The 17,493-nt window shown below is 44.8% G+C and overlaps 1 protein-coding gene across 1 annotated transcript in view; it reads left to right on the top strand.

The window, feature by feature from the left end:
- PDAP1 (PDGFA associated protein 1) overlaps positions 1 to 17,493 on the top strand; it is a 102,443-nt gene that overhangs the window by 74,059 nt on the left and 10,891 nt on the right. Inside the window, exon 3 of the mRNA XM_068244862.1 lies at positions 8,839 to 8,943. Coding sequence (XP_068100963.1) covers positions 8,839 to 8,943 — 105 coding nt within the window. The remainder of the gene's footprint in view (positions 1 to 8,838; positions 8,944 to 17,493) is intronic.

Genomic DNA, 17,493 nt, shown 5'->3' with positions numbered 1-17,493 from the left:
CAGCAGCCAGTCATGTACCCTCAATCCACTAGCAACAAAGTGTGAAGCATCTGAACCCCTCACCCACATCAGCTCAACCAAGGGTGAGATCTCCCTCCCCACCTCATAGCTGTCAGTGGTATCTCCACATCCAGTAGCACTCGGCGCAATCTTCTTTCACACCTATTATTACCCAGGGTGATCAAAATACCCCACCTGACACTTTTTTCGTGATCCTCTACACACACACACACACACCCTTGTCCCAACCCAACTCCCCAGCCCAACCCCCCCCCCCCCCTCCCAACGTGACCCCCCTCCCCCCGACGTGACCCCCCTCCTCCACTCATTGTGACCTTACTTCCCCACCCGGCTACTTTTTCATGCCACCCAGCTGGAAAAAAATTCTGAGGAGAACACTGCGCCTGATTCGCATGCAGGGAAATATTGGACGGTGTGCAGCAAAAAAAAAGTCACACATGTGAATCCATATAGCCGTTCATTGCATGGCTAGAGGGATTCGGATGCGATCTTGGATCACAGCAAGTGCTGGCATGTAAGCCCACACTGCCATAGTGCTACATGATGATGGGTTTTCCACTTGCACATGCAATATATGAATGACATAAACATTTGCAATATCGATGTGTGCTCTTATTTCGTTGTGTCACAGTCAGTGTTCTCCCCTGAATTTGTCCCCCCACCCGGCTCCAATTTGCCCTGGTTGTGGCAGAATGACTTCCTCCTCTTGAATCATTACAGCGAGCAGTGGCTGTGTCTGTGCAGCCAGCTCGCTGTCACTCAGGGACGCTATCGCCGCCCTCTTCCCCAGCTCCCTTCAGTAGTGTAGAGGAGCGGGGAAGAGCTGCTGTGAAGTTAAACACAGATAAACCTGAACCGCGGGACGCCTGGCTCTACTCATTCTGGCAAGTCTCCTGTCAACGGCCCGGGGAGGGGGGCTGTCCCACAGCCGCTGCTGTGGTGAATGCCTTTTTATATGCAGACAGCATAAGCTTCACACACTTGTATTGTCCTCACTAATGACTAACTAGTGATTAAAGTGTTAGAGTGGGTCCACATTAGACCCAGTTGCAGGACGGACACTGCAGTCCGGATCAGGGGAAGTACCCACCGTACTGCAAACTGATGAAAGTGCATCAGTTTTGCATCAGTTTCCGTTCAGGTTTTTCCCTGACAGAAAACGTCTCCATTATTAGGAAGGAGTCGGAGGATTTTTTTGGGCCAATCATAAAGCTCAGGCTATCCGTTTTAACATCCGTTTTTTGCCTGTGGAGCTGGAGATGCGTTTTCTCATTACTTTCACTACCCCTGCGTGTATCCGTGGTCCTGATCCGTTGCGTGAAAATGCAGCAGATCCGGACCTTCCGTTCAGGTTTTGAAAACGGATCCTCGCAAACGCAGACGGATCCGTTTTTTACTTGGGTGAGGCTGGCTGCTATTTTGAACATTAGTATCCGGGACTCCGTTTTTCATCAGGTTTGAAAAACGCAGCCACGGATACGTTTCCGGACCTAGTGTGGACCAGCTCTAACTGTTGGACATAAAATAAAAAATCAATTCTTTATTTTTATCTGGTAAACAAGTAATAATGATGCTAACCAGGCAATCCAAAAGTTAAAATCACTATTACTTTTCTTGTTAATAAATGATTATTCTCCAGTTTACCTGACTCTTAATTGGTACACACATAACTTAGTACACAAAAAGGAAGTTGCAGGGCTTGCTGGATTGTCCTTTTTTGCTTCTCTACTTCCCCTCAGATTTAGAGAACCTGTACTGAGTAAAATTATTTAAAATAAACACATGCGGTAACTTCAAATGAACATTACATAGTTACCTTGCCATCAGTTCTATCAGAAACTCACCATTTTCTTCTGACAATGATCCCTTCCAGTTCTGACAACATTTTGTCAGAACTGAAAGATATCAGTTGCTGTCAGTTATATATCCATTGCTGTCAGTTACAGCTGAGAGGAGAACTGATATGTCCATGTTTCCCTATGGCTCAAGTGGGCGATGTTACAGTTTAACTGTGTGCTGACCAGAAAGCTGTTATGGTGTAATGGCCATTTTTAAAATGGAGGACGGAGAATTCCATTGATCACAGTGGACAAACAGGACGCAGGACAGGAGAAAGAGATTGAGGAGTAGTCTACAGAGGAGGGACGTATGACTTGTGTATGCTTATTTTGACTTTTAATTTTCAGTTCAGGTTTTCTTTAAGCTACATACACACGAGGCACGGATGTCTGCAGTTGCATGGAGACAAGCAACAGTTGAAAGTCTCCAGCAACAACAGTTGTATACAAGCGCCGATTGTATACACGTGGCAACAACCTGTCTGCAACATAGCGGAAACCAGAGCCGTGACAAGGTCCTCCAGCACCCAAGGCTGAGACACCAAAATGCCCCCCTCCATCCCTCCCACCCCAGCCATCACACACTGATTGCTACTAGACTAGGTGCCCCAGAGCCCCCAACACCTTAATCTCTAGTTATCTGGCTTGCAGTCACTGTCATGTATACTTTTATTTTTTTATTTCTCTCAGCTTCAAACACAATAGGGGAATGATAGCTGAGTGAGTAGTGCGCCCCCTCCTACACTGCGCCCTGAGGCTGGAGCCTCTCTTGCCTCTGCCTGGCCCTGGCGGAAACTGTTGCTCAGCAACTTCTGTCGCAGGTTCAATGAACGGTCGGACTAATGGCCCATACTCACGGGCTACTTTTGTGGCCTGTCGCTAGCACACGGGAGCGTGTGCGCGACAGTCCGGCGACAGCTCGTCGCCAGGTCCCTCCGTGTACACACGCGGAAGAGGGATTAGTGCAGTGACGGAAGCTGTCGCTGACGTTCCTCCCCCTCGCTGGAAGCGCCTTGTATTGTGTATTGGTTGCTGTCGCTAGTCCGCATACACACGCGGACTAGCGACAGTTGTGGCGGCAACTGTCGTCATGCGATTGACTGCCGCCAATCGCCTGGCGACAGCAGCGACGGTTCGGGGTGCGCACCTCAAACTCACGGGCGACCTGTCGCCGCAACACGTGCGTGCCACGTGGTTGCGGCGACAATTGTAGCCCGTGAGTATGGGCCATAAGAGTTGCTAGAGCCTAGCATACACACGACCGCACCGACTTGAGACTAGCGACGGTTCCTGCAACAGCTGTTGCCGGCGATTGGCCAAGTCAGTCGCCTGGCGACAGCTCTGATTAGCAACAGTTTTTTGCTCGCGCCTCGTACACACGGTAGACCTGTCGCCGCAACATGCGCGTGCCATGTGTTTCAAGCAACAGTTGTAGCCTGTGTGTAGGGGCCTTTAATTAATGCTGCCTGTTTGGCTGAAGCCTCTTTCCCTCCTGTTTTCCCCTCCCACACCTCTTTGATTGGCCACTAGTTCTCATGCTGAGACAATGCACTTTCTATATTGAAGGGCGGACAATGCATACACAATCAGGCAGAGGAGAGTAATGGAGGAAATTACATCAGGATTGGCTTCAAAATCGCCACAGTTAAAATGGGAAATGCTAAGAAGGATTTTTTTTTTCTGTAGAAAAAAATCACCAAAGTCAAACGTGGACAGTGTACTACATATGTTATGTAAGTAGAGCAAGTATTTATTTCCCTATATATGTGTTTTTTTTTCTGAGATAGTATGGCTTACAGCTCCTCTTTAAAAAGAGAGGAGAGGAGATCTGTAACATTGCAGCAGATTTCTGCTGAGAGTTTATAAAAAAGTGACATTACTGACCTTCTTTCTACCCCCCCCCCCCCCCCCCCCCCCAAAAAAAAAAACAGTTGTTTGGCTGTAATCTTAGCTAAACGTAGAAAATGCTTGCAGTTATTGCAGTCTAGACTGCAGAGCACTTGATTCAGCTATATATATATATATATATATATATATATATATATATATATATATATATATATATATATATATATTTTTTTTTTTATATATATATATATAATCCTGGGCTGTCCCCACCCATCCAGTAGTACTTAGCATATTTCCGCCGGCACCCTGTGTGACCCTCCGTACCCGGCTACTTTTTTATGCCACCCAGCTGGAAAAATATTCTGGGGAGAATACTGCAGGTAACGTTATTTTAGCAACATCGTTCATTTGTGCATGCTGACTTTAATCTAGCATGTGTACAGACCTTAGTGAATCCGTAGATTGAATGTTTTGTTCCCTCTGCTAAGTGGCAGCCTAATAAGTGTATCAGAGTTACAGTCTGGATATTAATATGCTTTGTACTGTACATACACGTTTATCTTATCATGTCACGTCACCTCGGGTAGACTTTAAAGAGAACCAGAGACAAAATAAAGAAAAGATTTTATACATACCTGGGGCTTCCTCCAGCCCCATACGCACAGATCGCTCCCACGCCGCCGTCCTCCGCTGCCCGGAGTTACGAGAACCGGCTCCCCGCTCTTCTGTCAGTCGAAGCCAGTCTAGCGTAGGAGAAGTGCACTCTTTGCGTATCTCTCCAGCGGCCGCTGGAGAGATATGTAGAGGGCGCACTTCTCCTGCGTAGCTGGCTCCGATGACGTCAGTGACTGGAGCTGGTTCACGTAGTTGCAGGCAGCGGAGGATCGTGGCGTGGGAGCGATCCGTGCGTATGGGGCTGGAGGAAGCCCCAGGTATGTATACAATCTTTTCTTTATTTCATCTCTGCTTCCCTTTAAGCTTGACCTGATCATAGTGTCCTCCACTGCCCACGATGTGACATCAAACCCCACAGACTTTTTGACATAGACATACTGGCAAGGGGATCATGGGCAGAGAAGGTGGGGTAGAAAGTGGTGCAGGTGGTTACTGCATCCAGGTCCAGCTCCAGCACCTATCCTGATAGTTGGCTTTGCCCAGAGCTTGAACTTATAGGATGCTCCACTGTACAGAGAATATTATAAGCTGTGTACCTTGGCAAGAGAGAGAACTGTAGGTAGTTGTCCACTTAGGGCAGGGATGTCAAACCGGCCCTTCGAGGGCCAAGATCCTCACACATTTTTGGCACAGCTCAAATTAATTGATGGTATTGAATCAGGAAAGGTGTGGTCCATAAGGTAGAACACATTCCTCTTTCTCAGTCCATCCTAAACACAGGCATGGATCTAGCCCTCCAGGCCTGGAGTTTGACACCTGTGTCTTAGGGCCTGTGGCCACTCGTCAGTTTTTCTGCATGTGTTGTCTTAACAGTTTTGCATTGCTGTCAATTGTTTTTCTGCATGTGAAAAATGCCTGAGCATTTTGCCGCGATTTCGGCAAAACGCTGAAACGCTAGTGCTTTTGAAAGCGCTAGTGCAATGAAACCCTATGGGCCCGTTCTTACTTGGGCGATTTGTGCTAATCGCTGCAAATACGCTAAACGCAAACGCGTAACCTGCACCATTTTCAGGTGATTTCTCGGCTATCACGTTTCAGTGCTATAGAAGTGCTAAACGCGATCGAAAAAAAATCGGCAAGTGTGAATGGTGATTTTTTTTTTCCCCGTTAATCGCGCAAAATCGCCATAGCAAAACACTAGCAAAAGCGCTAGTGTTTTGCAATCAGCAAGTGTGAATGGGCTCTTTATAATTGTGAGAGTCGGCACACCAAAGTATAAATCTAATTCAGGATGACAGAAAATTAACTAGTTACAGAACATAAAGGGTCCTCCATAGCACCTAAACATTGATGATTTGAAGCAATATGGTCATGGAATGAACAGCATTTGGATTTATATTCCAATACGCTGACTGTTAAAAGTATATATTCCACTAGAGATGGGCAAATAATGCTGCCTTGCAGCAGATTTTATGCAAAATGTATGCAGTATGGAATTGGCCAAACGGAGACAATTCCTGTCAATATTGATTGACCTAAAGCTATGTTCCCACGTCATGTTTTTTTTTTTTTCCTTCTATTTTTTGCCTGGCTACAAGCAATTTTTTTTCTTATGCAATGAGCAATTGTTTCCATGATTTTGCAATGTGGGTACGTCTGCGAGATTAAACTATCAACATTTTGCGAAGCACGACGATTACGACCGTCATGGAAGATCAGGTCTTTCAGATCCTTGATGACTCCCATGCAATGTGCCGTGATCGTTTGTACCCCCTGTCGTGTGAGGTCGCATATTCCTGCGCGTAGGAAGATGGTTTGAACGTTCTTTTGTTGCAACGCTGTGGGTTTCCTGATCCATCTTCCAGTGAGTACAGGTCTAAGCTGGATTCAGTTTCCATGAAATTTGCATGCAAGCCAGAATTGGAGTCTTTGCTCTTCTTTGTTTGCTTCTGTGACTGAAAAATGTCCAGTTTAATTTGTCTGAATTTCCATTCTTGCCCCTTCCTATTATTACCACTAATACTCTGTCCCAAATCTCAACATCCATTTTGGATGTCAGATTATATTCGGTGAAATTTCTAATTTTATTTCTTGCTTACTGTTTTCCTTCGCTTAGCCTTTGGGGATCCCTTCACAACCTAAAAGGCAACAGTCGTTTTTCTTTAGGGGTTTTCCTTCCCTTACACCCTGCTCCATAGCACTCTAAATTATCTCTGAATTGATTGTCAGAATCGCCACATATAAGATTGGACGGAAGTTAGAGAAAATATATAACCGAGCATAGACCTACTCCACAGCTGTTCTACTGTTTACCGCACAGGTCTTTGTGAATTAAAGCCATTTTTATCAGTACATTACCGAACTTCCAATGCAACTGTGAAAATCTTTTATGAATTAAGGAAAAAAAGTCTACCAAATGCAGTGTATTACCGACCTAATTTTTTTTGTTTTTGTCAAACAGCCCTTTATGAATTGCAGCCATAGCGCAGTCTGACTTCTGCTGTCTGTTTTACTGCCTGCATGGTAGGTGCAGTCTTGCTGAAGGAAAAAAAAGAAAAGTTAATATGGACTATTTTATTTATTCCAGTTAAGCATTTTGTGGATATTACCTGTAAACCAGGAGAAGGAGTCTATTCCATTTTATTCTTTTCGATTAAAGGAACACTATCAAACCAAGTGTTCTAAAAGGACAATGTACAAATAATGTTTAAGTAGCTGTGTAAACATTTTCCTACGTTTTATGTTAAATATAAGAGGCAAGAGCTGTAATTCATTGTGTGTAGATTTTAGTTCGGTTGGAATGTTTCATTTGTATAGGTAAAACTCTGCAGTCTGACATGCTAAAAAGAGTGTAATAGTGAAGCAGAGTTATATGCAATGGTTCTGGTGTCGGATTTCACATACTATTACAATTGTTTATGTTGCACATAAGATACATTTCCTCTGCTTTCAGAGACAGGCAGTGCAAGCTTTCTCTCGCACAAAGGGTTAACAGATGCAGTGTGAGGGGATCCCCCTCCCTTCATGATGTAGTCCGTCAGATTTTGGCCTTCAGTGAAGTGTGAAAGAAATTTGATAACAGAAAACAGAGATAAGCAGTCACATGTATACGCCTGTGTTTAACAGCACTTCCCAAACAATTCCTATCTCAATTGAAAAAAACATGTTAATCAGTAGTGTTTGTACCTAAAAAACAAAACAAAACAAAAAAACCCTCTGGGTAATATGTGCCTTGGGAGAGGAAAGCCTCTGGATCCTAACGAGGCTTCCCCCTATCCTCCGGTGTCCCGGCAATGCGCTGCAGCCCCCCAAGCAGTGGCGAGGTAAATATTTACCTACTGTGAACCTGCGCAGGAGAACTAGCGGCTCTCCGGGCTAAGGCGGAAATTGCTGAATCCGATCGTATCCGCTCTACTGCGTAGGCATGAGTCCTTTGCACCTGCGCAGTAGAGTGGATACGAATGGGTTCGGCGATTTTCCCACCTTACCTGAATGAAGAGCCGCTAGTGCACCTGCGCAGGATCGCGGAGAGGTAAATATTACTCACGCCTGCTCACCCTTGGCAAGCCTTGTCGAGGGACTTTTGGGGGAGCCAGTGCTGGATCCTCAAGGATGAAGTTGAGAACTCTGAAGTCTGATGCTCTGTATGTGCCTGTAAATATACAGTGACCGTGCATAATTCTTTAATTCAATTGGTACTCGTTCTTGCATTTGTAATGCGATCCAGCTCTACTCTGTCATGTTTTGGATCCTAATTAGTAGCAAAAAAACCAAGATATAGATTGTTTTGTTGTGATAAGTAGTAATAAAGTTATAGGCGAATGAATGGAAGGAGCGATGACAGGTGAAAATTGCTCCTTTTTTTTTTTTTTAAGGAGTTATGTTCCACGCCATCCTCCTACGATCCTCCACCTCTAATTAGACTGTGGCTGCGCAGCCGTGCAAGCTCCCGCGCGTTTCATCGGGAGCTTACTGTGCAGGCACGGTACAAGAAAACTTTGTACTACGTCTGCGCAGTAAGCTCCCGATGACGCGCGTGGAAGCGAGCACAGTTCATCTAGTTAGACAAATATTATAATGGGACCGGCGTCGGGGAACCGAGGAATGTAGGAGGACGGCGTGGGACATGACAGCTGCAGGGGGCTGACAGAAGCCCCAGGTAAGTGTCGGTTTTTGTTTTCTTCAAACTACCAAAACTCTTTAAGGGGAAAAACCCTTGGAGGTGAAGTGGTTAATGCTTGGATACACTTGCTTTTGAGTTTTACAAAATGCAAAATTTGTATGAACCAATACATTTCTGGATAGTCTTCTGATGTGCGTGGCACACATAAAGGTGCTGTAAATTTTATATGCAACAAATTGTAAGAGGAATTTGTATAATTGTCAAACACACACACATACATGCTCCATTTATTGTTGGAACCCAGGACATAATCTGATTCTTGGTAATATGTGTAGTACAATAGGAATATCGGTAATGTTACTGTCTTAACACATTTGTAACTTTTCTATTCAGGAAGCAGAGCTTGAGGAAGGTGGAGAAGGAGCGTCCAAAGATCCCACCAAGGAAAAAAAAGATCAGAGCTCAGATGAGTCTGATGAAGATGATGATGATTACCAGGTGACCAAAAGTAGAATTTTCTTCTTATGCTACCTTTTATCCCCTTGCCACCCTCATGCTTTGCACTCTCCACAAGCCCCTATCGATTGTGCACTGGAAAAAAAGACAGCACGCAAGTGGACTGAGCATGTGCTATACATGCAAAACAGGAAAACTGAGGGGCAATGGAGATTATTGATGGGCACGTTATAACATTTAATTTTATCGGTACCATAAAACAGTATGTGTAATTTAGAAGTATATAGTAATCCCTAAGATGTCTGTCTATTCATCTGCCCAAGCTTTGCTCAAAGAATTACCGGTAAGTTACATATACATGCTCCGTTTTCAGCAGGATCACAGTGTCGGTGACACCCCAGTATGTGTTCAGGTGTCTCCTGCCATTGCCAGCCACCACAGCTGCAATCCACGCAGTTGGATAATGCTTGGCTGACCACTTTGTGGGAAACCTGATCTTCCTCATCCTTCCACTTCTCGCCTGGGAGCTGAGCAGCAAATATGTACACTGATAAACTGTAACTATAACAGGTGAACTGTTGCCTAAGCAAATGTGTTCAATTCTTATTTGTGTATAGTGTGTAATATGCAAGGACTCGCACTACTGCTCGCATATTAGTTCACAGCGTGGTAGTTCAGTTGTAACAAGTATTTCAGGTATACAGGGCCTATATTGTGTAGTGAGTTGAATATTAGTAGTCCAGTCTTTAAGAGCATTCTCCATTTTATGGGTAACCAGTGAAGTAAGTTAAGAAATTACTTTGTGGCAATTGTGGGGTTTCTTTCTCAGCAATCTAGCAGCAGTATTCCATTCTGTGGGGGGCATTTATCAAGAGTGTCAAAATATTAAGATACAAAATATTAGTAGGTTTTTAGAAATAACAATATTTTTATAGCGCTTTTCTCCCTGGGGACTCAAAGCGATTTGACCCTGCATTATGCAGTCTCAAAGGCTAGGGAAAAGAGGTGAGTTGTTAGCCTTTTTTTAAAGCTATCCAGAGAAGGAGCCTCTCGTACTGATTGTGGAAGTGAGTTCCATAGAGTAGGTGCTGCATAGGAAAAGGCCCGAGCACCAAATGTTAGGTGTATCCTGGGAATAACCAGCTTCATCTTGTTGGCAGAGCGGAGGGTGTGTGGAGGGGCATAAAGTTCCAATAGATCCGCTATGTATTTGGGTCCCATATGGTTTAGAGCCTTGAATGTCAGCAGGCAGATCTTAAAGTTGATTCTCCATTTTACTGGCAACCAGTGAAGAGTTTGCAGTACTGGGGTGAAGTGTGAGCTGCGGGTGGCTTTGGCTAGGAGTCTGGCTGCAGCATTCTGTACTAGCTGTAAGGGGCGCAGAACCTTATCTGTAGATCCGATGAACAGGGCGTTGCAGTAGTCTAGGTGGGAGGATACAAATGCATGAACCAGGGCAGGTAGGTTTTCAGCTGGGATAAGGTGTTTGATTTTCGCTATATTTCTTAGATGGAAGAAGGAAGACTTGACGACAGCGGATACCTGCTGTCTGAGTTTTAGATTTCCATCCAGGATCACCCCAAGGTTTCGCACAGAGTCTTTATACTGTACAGTATTTCCCCCAATTGCTAGTTTGAGGTGGTGCGCGTTTTGAACTTTATCCATCATGTGTGGACCACCTACCACCAACACCTCTGTTTTGTCAGAGTTCAGCCCCAGCCAGCTGGTGTTCATCCAATTTTGTAAATCCACTAGACACGCATTTATGGATGCTAATTATTTTTCCCAGTGGGAGCATGTAGACTGCAAAGAGTAATGGTGATAGTACAGAACCCTGTGGAACTCCATAGGCAAGTGGCACTGGATTAGAGTAGTGTGTGCCCAGGCATACTTGCTGTGTCCTGCCAGATAGGAAGGTCTGAAACCAGCTAAGAACAGTGCCCCTTAGGCCACAGTAATTCTTCAGTCGCTGGATTAGTATTTCATGATCCACAGTATCAAATGCTGCAGACCAGTCATGAAGAATCAGAATTGAGCAATCACCCTTGTCCCTTGCAGTAAGTAGATCATTCATTACTCAGACTAATGCCGTTTCAGTGCTGTGCCTTTTCCTGAATCCTGACTGAAAAGTATCAAAGATGTTGTTATCTGTAAGCCTGGCTTCTAGCTGGTTGGCGACTGCTTTCTCGATAACTTTTGATAGGAATGGTAAGTTCGCCACAGGTCTGTAGTTGGTCACAGAATCAGGATCTAGTGATGGTTTCTTCAAGAGGGGTTTTATGATTGCTTTCTTTAGTTCTTCTGGGAAAAGTCCACTTTGCAAGGAGCACTGAGTGATTTTGTGAAGTACTGGCCTGATCAGCTCTGGGCACTGCATTAAGGATACAGTTGGGCCAGGATCCAGGTCGCAGGTAGTGGGGCGGTCACTTTGAATGAGAATTCCAAAATCTTCACCCAGAGTGTCAAAGACTTGCCATGGTGGTACGGTAGTAGGCATATGCAAAGTCCAGCGGTCAATTGATGTTGTTGGTGTAATGCTTGCACGGATGGCAGACACCTTGTTTGTGAAGAAGGCAGAGAATTCTTCACCCCTTTCCCTGGAGTATGTGGTTGGGACTTTTAGGCAGGAAGGATTGCAGAGTGATTCCGCTGTGTGGAAGATTTGAACAGCTCTGTTGTTGGCTGTAGATATTTTGTGCGAGATAAAGTCTTAATTTTTCTTGGTTATTGCTTGTTGGTATTTTCTGAGGTTTTGAACTAGGCCAGATTTGTGCTCCTCAGACCCTGATTTACCCCACTGTCTTTCTAGTCTGTGCCCTTTCTTTTTTAGATCCATGATGGTTTTGTCAAATCAATTAGCTTTCTGCTTTTTGGTTGCTGATTTGATGCGCCATGGGGCAATACTGTCAAGTGATTCATATATCGTGTTGTTGTACTGGGTTACTAGAGTGTTGGGGTCCATTTGACTGTGGAGCAGATTTGTAAAATCCAGGTTGGCAGTTATCCTCTCTGGTGTTAATTTATTCAGAGGACAGATTTTGATTGTTTCTTTAGGGTGCTGCTTGATAGGGTGATGTTCAATAGTAAACTGTATTATGTGATGGTCTGACCACACCACTGGGGTTACTGTTATGTTACTAATGTCCATTCCAAGGTGAAACAGCAAGTCTAGTGTATGCCCTCCTCTGTGGGTAGCAGATTTTACAACTTGTGTGAAGCCTAGTCCACCCATGAGATTTATTAGTTCATTTGCATCTTGTGATTGAGTGCATACCTCCCAACATTTCAATGTCCCAAAACGGGACAATTAGGCCACACCCCTGACCACGCCCCCAACCCCCTAGTCACGCCCACCCCAGAAAAAAAAGTTTTTTTTTTATAATTGTTATTAAATTACTCCCAAATAGGAGGGTGCCGGGGTGGTGGTGGTGAGGAGAAGGAGGAGGGGGGTGGCCAGGCAGAGAGAGGGGGGAAAAAAGCCTGGATGGCCGCCGCCGCCGCCATCATTATCCTTCTCCCTCCTCCTAATATGTCCCCCAGTGTCCCCTTCCCCCCGCACAGTAATATGGGCAGCGGAGCGGGCAGTAAGTCTTATCACTGCCTCTCCGCTGCGTACCGGGATCTCCTCTGATCTTCCTGCTTCCTGTGACGTCACAGGAAGCAGGAAGATCAGAGGAGATCCCGGTACGCAGCGGAGAGGTTGTGATAAGACTTACTGCCCGCTCCGCTGCCCATATTACTGTGCGAGGGGAAGGGGACACTGGGGGACATATTAGGAGGAGGGAGAAGGATAATGATGGCGGCGGCCATCCATGCCGCATACCGGGCGGGCTGGTGCCTCGATCGGCTTTTTTTCCCCCTCACTCCCCAGCGGCCGGGACCAGGGGGGGGGGGGCAGCGCGGGACAGCGGGACGGCCCCCCAAAATCGGGACCGTCCCGCCGAAAACGGGGCGGTTGGGGGCCCTGTGAGTGTCATCAGCCCAGACGTTGAAGTCACCAAGGATGATCAATCTCGGATAAGACAGTCCATGCAGAACTGTCTCAGACATCCTAAGAAATCACCAAACAGTGCACTTCTTAAAGGAGTTATCAGACAAATAAAAAAAAACAGCTTTACGTACCTGGGGCTTTCTCCAGCCCCTTGCAGCTGGCTGTCCCACGCCGACGCTCTGTTCTCCGCTGTCCCGGTCTCCGCGCATGGTGCAGAGGCCAACCCCGAGGTCATCCTTACTGCGCCTGCCCGAACTGCCGCTGTCAATCAAGCCCACGTTGTACACGGCTTACTGCACAGTAGTTCAGCGCCTGCGCAGTAAGCCGCGTACAAGGTGGGCTTGATTGACAGCGGCGGTTCACGCAGGCGCAGTAAGGACGACCATCGGGTCGCCTCTGCACTGTGCGCGGAGAGTGGAGCGGTCGGCATGGGACAGTCAGCTGCAAAGGGGCTGGAGAAAGCCCCAGGTGAGTAAAGCTTTTTTTTAAATTTGCCTGATGATTCCTTTAAACTGTTCGGAATAGGAGGAGTTAGGTAGGTCTCTTAGGCAGTGCAGTGTGTGAGGGAAATTGCTGTTGCTGAGGTATCCAATACATCTGCTGTATTGCATCAATGCCCAGCATTGAAAGGGTTAAGCACAGAACAGCTTCACAGGACACCTGGCAGCAGGGGGGGAGGAGCACTTCACAAATCATGGCTAGCCTGCACTGCTGCACTATCTGTACAACTGCTATTAAGCACTTCTTAAAGGGGAACTGAAGTAAGAGGTATACGGAGGCTGCCATATTTATTTCCTTTTAATCAATACCAGTTGCCTGGCAGCCCTGCTGGTCTATTTCTCTGCAGTAGTTTCTGAATAACACCAGAAACAAGCATGCAGCTAGTCTTGTCAGATCTGACTTTAAAGTCTGAAACACCTGATCTTCTGCATGCTTGTTCAGGGGCTATGGCTAATAGTATTAGAGGAAGAGGATCAGCAGGGCTGCCAGGCAACTGGTATTGCTTAAAAGGAAATAAACATGGCAGCCTCCATATACCTCTCTCTTCAGCTCCCCTTTAATCTGCAGCAGTTTAGGGATGGATTTCCACTGTAGTGCAACTCTAGAAATCCACAGTAAACTTCTGCTATTAAGTAGGATTGGAGAGGTTTCTTATGCAGAACAGTTCGTCTTCTAGTTAGAACAGTTTAAGAAGAAAAAAACTGTCAGTAATTCAGTAATGCTTTGATAAATTTGGTTCTGTGTTTCCAAATGTCTGTGTTTCCAAATGTCTAAACACACATAGGGCTTGATTCACTAAACCGTGATAACTGATACCACGGTCACGCTAGAATTCTTTGTATTTTGTCACTAATGATGTATCTTGTATATTGGTGTATACCATTTGTCTGTATTATTATGTACCCCATGTTAGTTTCTTACTTTGTGCAGCGCCACGGAATATGTTGGCGCTTTATAAATCAATAATAATAATAATGACGGCTTTGTGAATCAAGCTAATAATTTGGAAACGAGCCTTTAGCCACTGTGCTATACCCAAAATACAGTTAACACTCCACATGCTTGAAAAGTACGATTTCTCCACCAGGCAGCACACCATCACCTCGTGGAAAAATTACGCAGGACCATATATTGCAGAGGTCAAACGCACTTGTGGGCCATTAATTGGGCTCCCCTCACCTTTTCCAGCTTCTCTGCCCCCTTGTATAGTATGCAGTGGACCTCGATAGCAATAAAAACTTCTCATTGCGAAATGCAGAACCATAAAAACATATCTTTATTCATAGTTGCACTTATGATTTGGCGGTTGGTAAATCACATTTAGAGTTTCTAAGTGTGCTCTCCTCCTCAGTCTCTTAGACTGACTGTCTTGATGCTGCATGCTCTGCTTTCCCCTTCCAACAAGCTGCTTATCCAAGCCACCAATGCTCTCTCGCTCACCAGCTCTTCCACATGAAGCGCCTTCCTAATATGTCTGTCACTCACAGGTGACACATCAAGGGGTCTTTAGCCACTGTTCCCACTACAACATGCATACGTTTTGACCCGATTCATTTGCACTGAATGGGGATGTAAATGCTCTAAAATGCAGCATGCAGTACTTTTATAATCACAGGCAATAAACACTAGTGGGAACAGAGCATCAAAATGTACATACTGTAATTAAAAGGCATCTCTGCAATTGGCAAAACACGTGTTCTAAAACTTGTTTAAAACAGGTGTGAAGGGAATGGGCCCCAAAACGGTGATATTTACTTGGAGTGGAATGAGCTTATTGGGGTTTCAGTACCATGCCCTGTATTTTAGGTTTTGCAGAGGGTTGGATTAGTGGTGAAAACCCTAATATTTGCCTCCCTGTATCCCTAACAAGCTATTGTATATTGTTTATTGAAAGTAAAGTTGCATGCTATGCAGTGTAACATAGTTGTGTTGTTTACTAGTGTACAGAATTAACTCAATAGTGACATCTACTGGTGTCTATAACTAAATTAGATTATTGCAGTATATTTCTTGTTGATAGCTTATTTGACTACATTCAGTGCTGCCCATAATTATTCATATCCCTGGCAAATGTTGACTTAAAGTTACTTTTTATTCAACCAGCAAGTATTTTTTGATGGTAAACGACATCGTTGTCTCCCAAAAGATAAGATGATGTACAAGAGGCATTATTGTGGGGAAAAAAAGCTTTTATTTACATTTGAGCAAAAAGTGTCCAGTCCAAAATTATTCATTCCCTTCAAAACTGTCACAGTCTGTGCGAAAATCCAAAGTTCTATACCATTCCAAATAGTCCAAGCTGTTCTGAAGTATCCTAATTACCCTGATTAATTGGGAACAGCTGTTTTAATCAACTCAACAGGTGAAAAACAGCAGCTCTCTGCAGTTGGTTTGTGGACAGTCATTGCAAAGACAAAGAAGCTCAGTGAAGACCTGTGGCTGCGCATTTTGGCTGCTCCCAAGTCAGGAAAGGGCTGCAAGGCCATTTCTAAATGTTTTCAAGCTCCAGTGGCTATAGTGCAAAGTATTATTAAAAAATACAAGATGTTCCACACTGTGGAAAATGTCAGAGGACGTGGTCGGAAGCCAAAAGTGACACCTGTGCTGGCCAGGTGGATTGTGAGAGAGGTGAAAAAGTATCCAAGGATCACCACCAAGGCCATCCTGGTGAATCTGGGCTCAAGGCAGACAATCCAATGGGTTCCACGGATGCAGACCAAGGAGGATGCCACGTCTCCGGATAAGGCACACAAAAGCTCACTTGGCCTTTTCAAATGCTCATCTGGACATATAAGGCTTCTGGTCTTCTGTGTTATGGTCAGATGAAACACAAATTGAATGGTTTGGACACAATGAGGTTTCCTTCATTTGATGTAAAAAAAGAAGCCTTCAACCCAAAGAACACCATCCCCACTGTCAAACATGGTGGTGAGAACCTAATGCTTTGAGGGTGTTTTTCAGCCAATGGACCAGGGAACCTAATCACAGTAAACGGCACCATGAAAAAAATCAATACATGAGGATTCTCGATGACAACATCAGGCAGTCAGCAGAGAAACTTGGCCTTAGGCACCAGTGGACATTTCAGCATGACAATGACCCAAAACACACAGCAATAGTGGTGAAGAAATGGTTAGCAGACAACAACATTAACATTTTGGAGTGGCCTAGACAGAGTCCGGACTTGAATCCAATTGAAAATCTTTGGAGGGAGCTAAAGATCAGGGTGATGGCAATAAGACCCTCCAACCTGAAAGATTTGGAGCTCATTGCTGAAGATGAATGGGTACAAATACCTGTGGAGACATGCAAAAAGCTGGTCTGCAATTATAGGAAGCGTTTAATTGCTGTAATAGCCAATAAAGACTTTTATATTGATAATTGAGAAGGGTATGAATAATTTCGGACTGGACACGTTTTGCTCAAATGTAAATAAAAGCTGAGAAATGTTTTTCCCCACAATAATGCCTCTTCGTCTTATATTTTGGGAGATACCTATGTCATTTCCCGTCAAAAAAATGACTTGCTGGTTGAATAAAAGTAACTTTAATTCAAAATTTGCTAGGGGTGTGAATAATTATGGTCAGCACTGTAAATGTCACAACATGGCCATTAACAAAATATTTAAATACCCGTATTAGAACAATTACTTTAAAAGCAATTATGTGATGAAGTTGGTGGGTCGAATGACGACATCAGAAGTGCTAAGACTGCACTGTCTGATGTCCCCATCCATGCGTTCCGATTCACAGCGGAATTGTAACGCATGGCTGGCGACAAAAATTTACAAACTGAGATTTCCATTCGTTGTAACGGATGGAATAGCAATAGCATTGCTGAAAAAAAATCGCATCTGAACAAAAGTGCCGTGTGTTGAGTTGCTACTTCCGTTTCCCAATGCGTCCAGTTGGTTAAGGGGCCTTACTAGGTACGAGAGTAATAATTGTAAAAGCGCCCCCCCCCCCCCCCCCCTCCTTAAAAAACATTTTTATACTGATATATTTTATATATACCTGGTTGATCCCACTGTAAGTACCTAGGAAGCAGAAGGTGACAAGGCAGATGGAAGCTCTCTGCATTGGGGTGTGGTGTAACATAAC

The sequence above is a fragment of the Hyperolius riggenbachi genome, chromosome 7 (assembly GCF_040937935.1).
Source record: "Hyperolius riggenbachi isolate aHypRig1 chromosome 7, aHypRig1.pri, whole genome shotgun sequence".
NCBI lineage: Eukaryota > Metazoa > Chordata > Amphibia > Anura > Hyperoliidae > Hyperolius > Hyperolius riggenbachi.
Note: the sequence above shows the minus strand (reverse complement) of the source record. Positions and strands in the feature narration are given on the sequence as shown.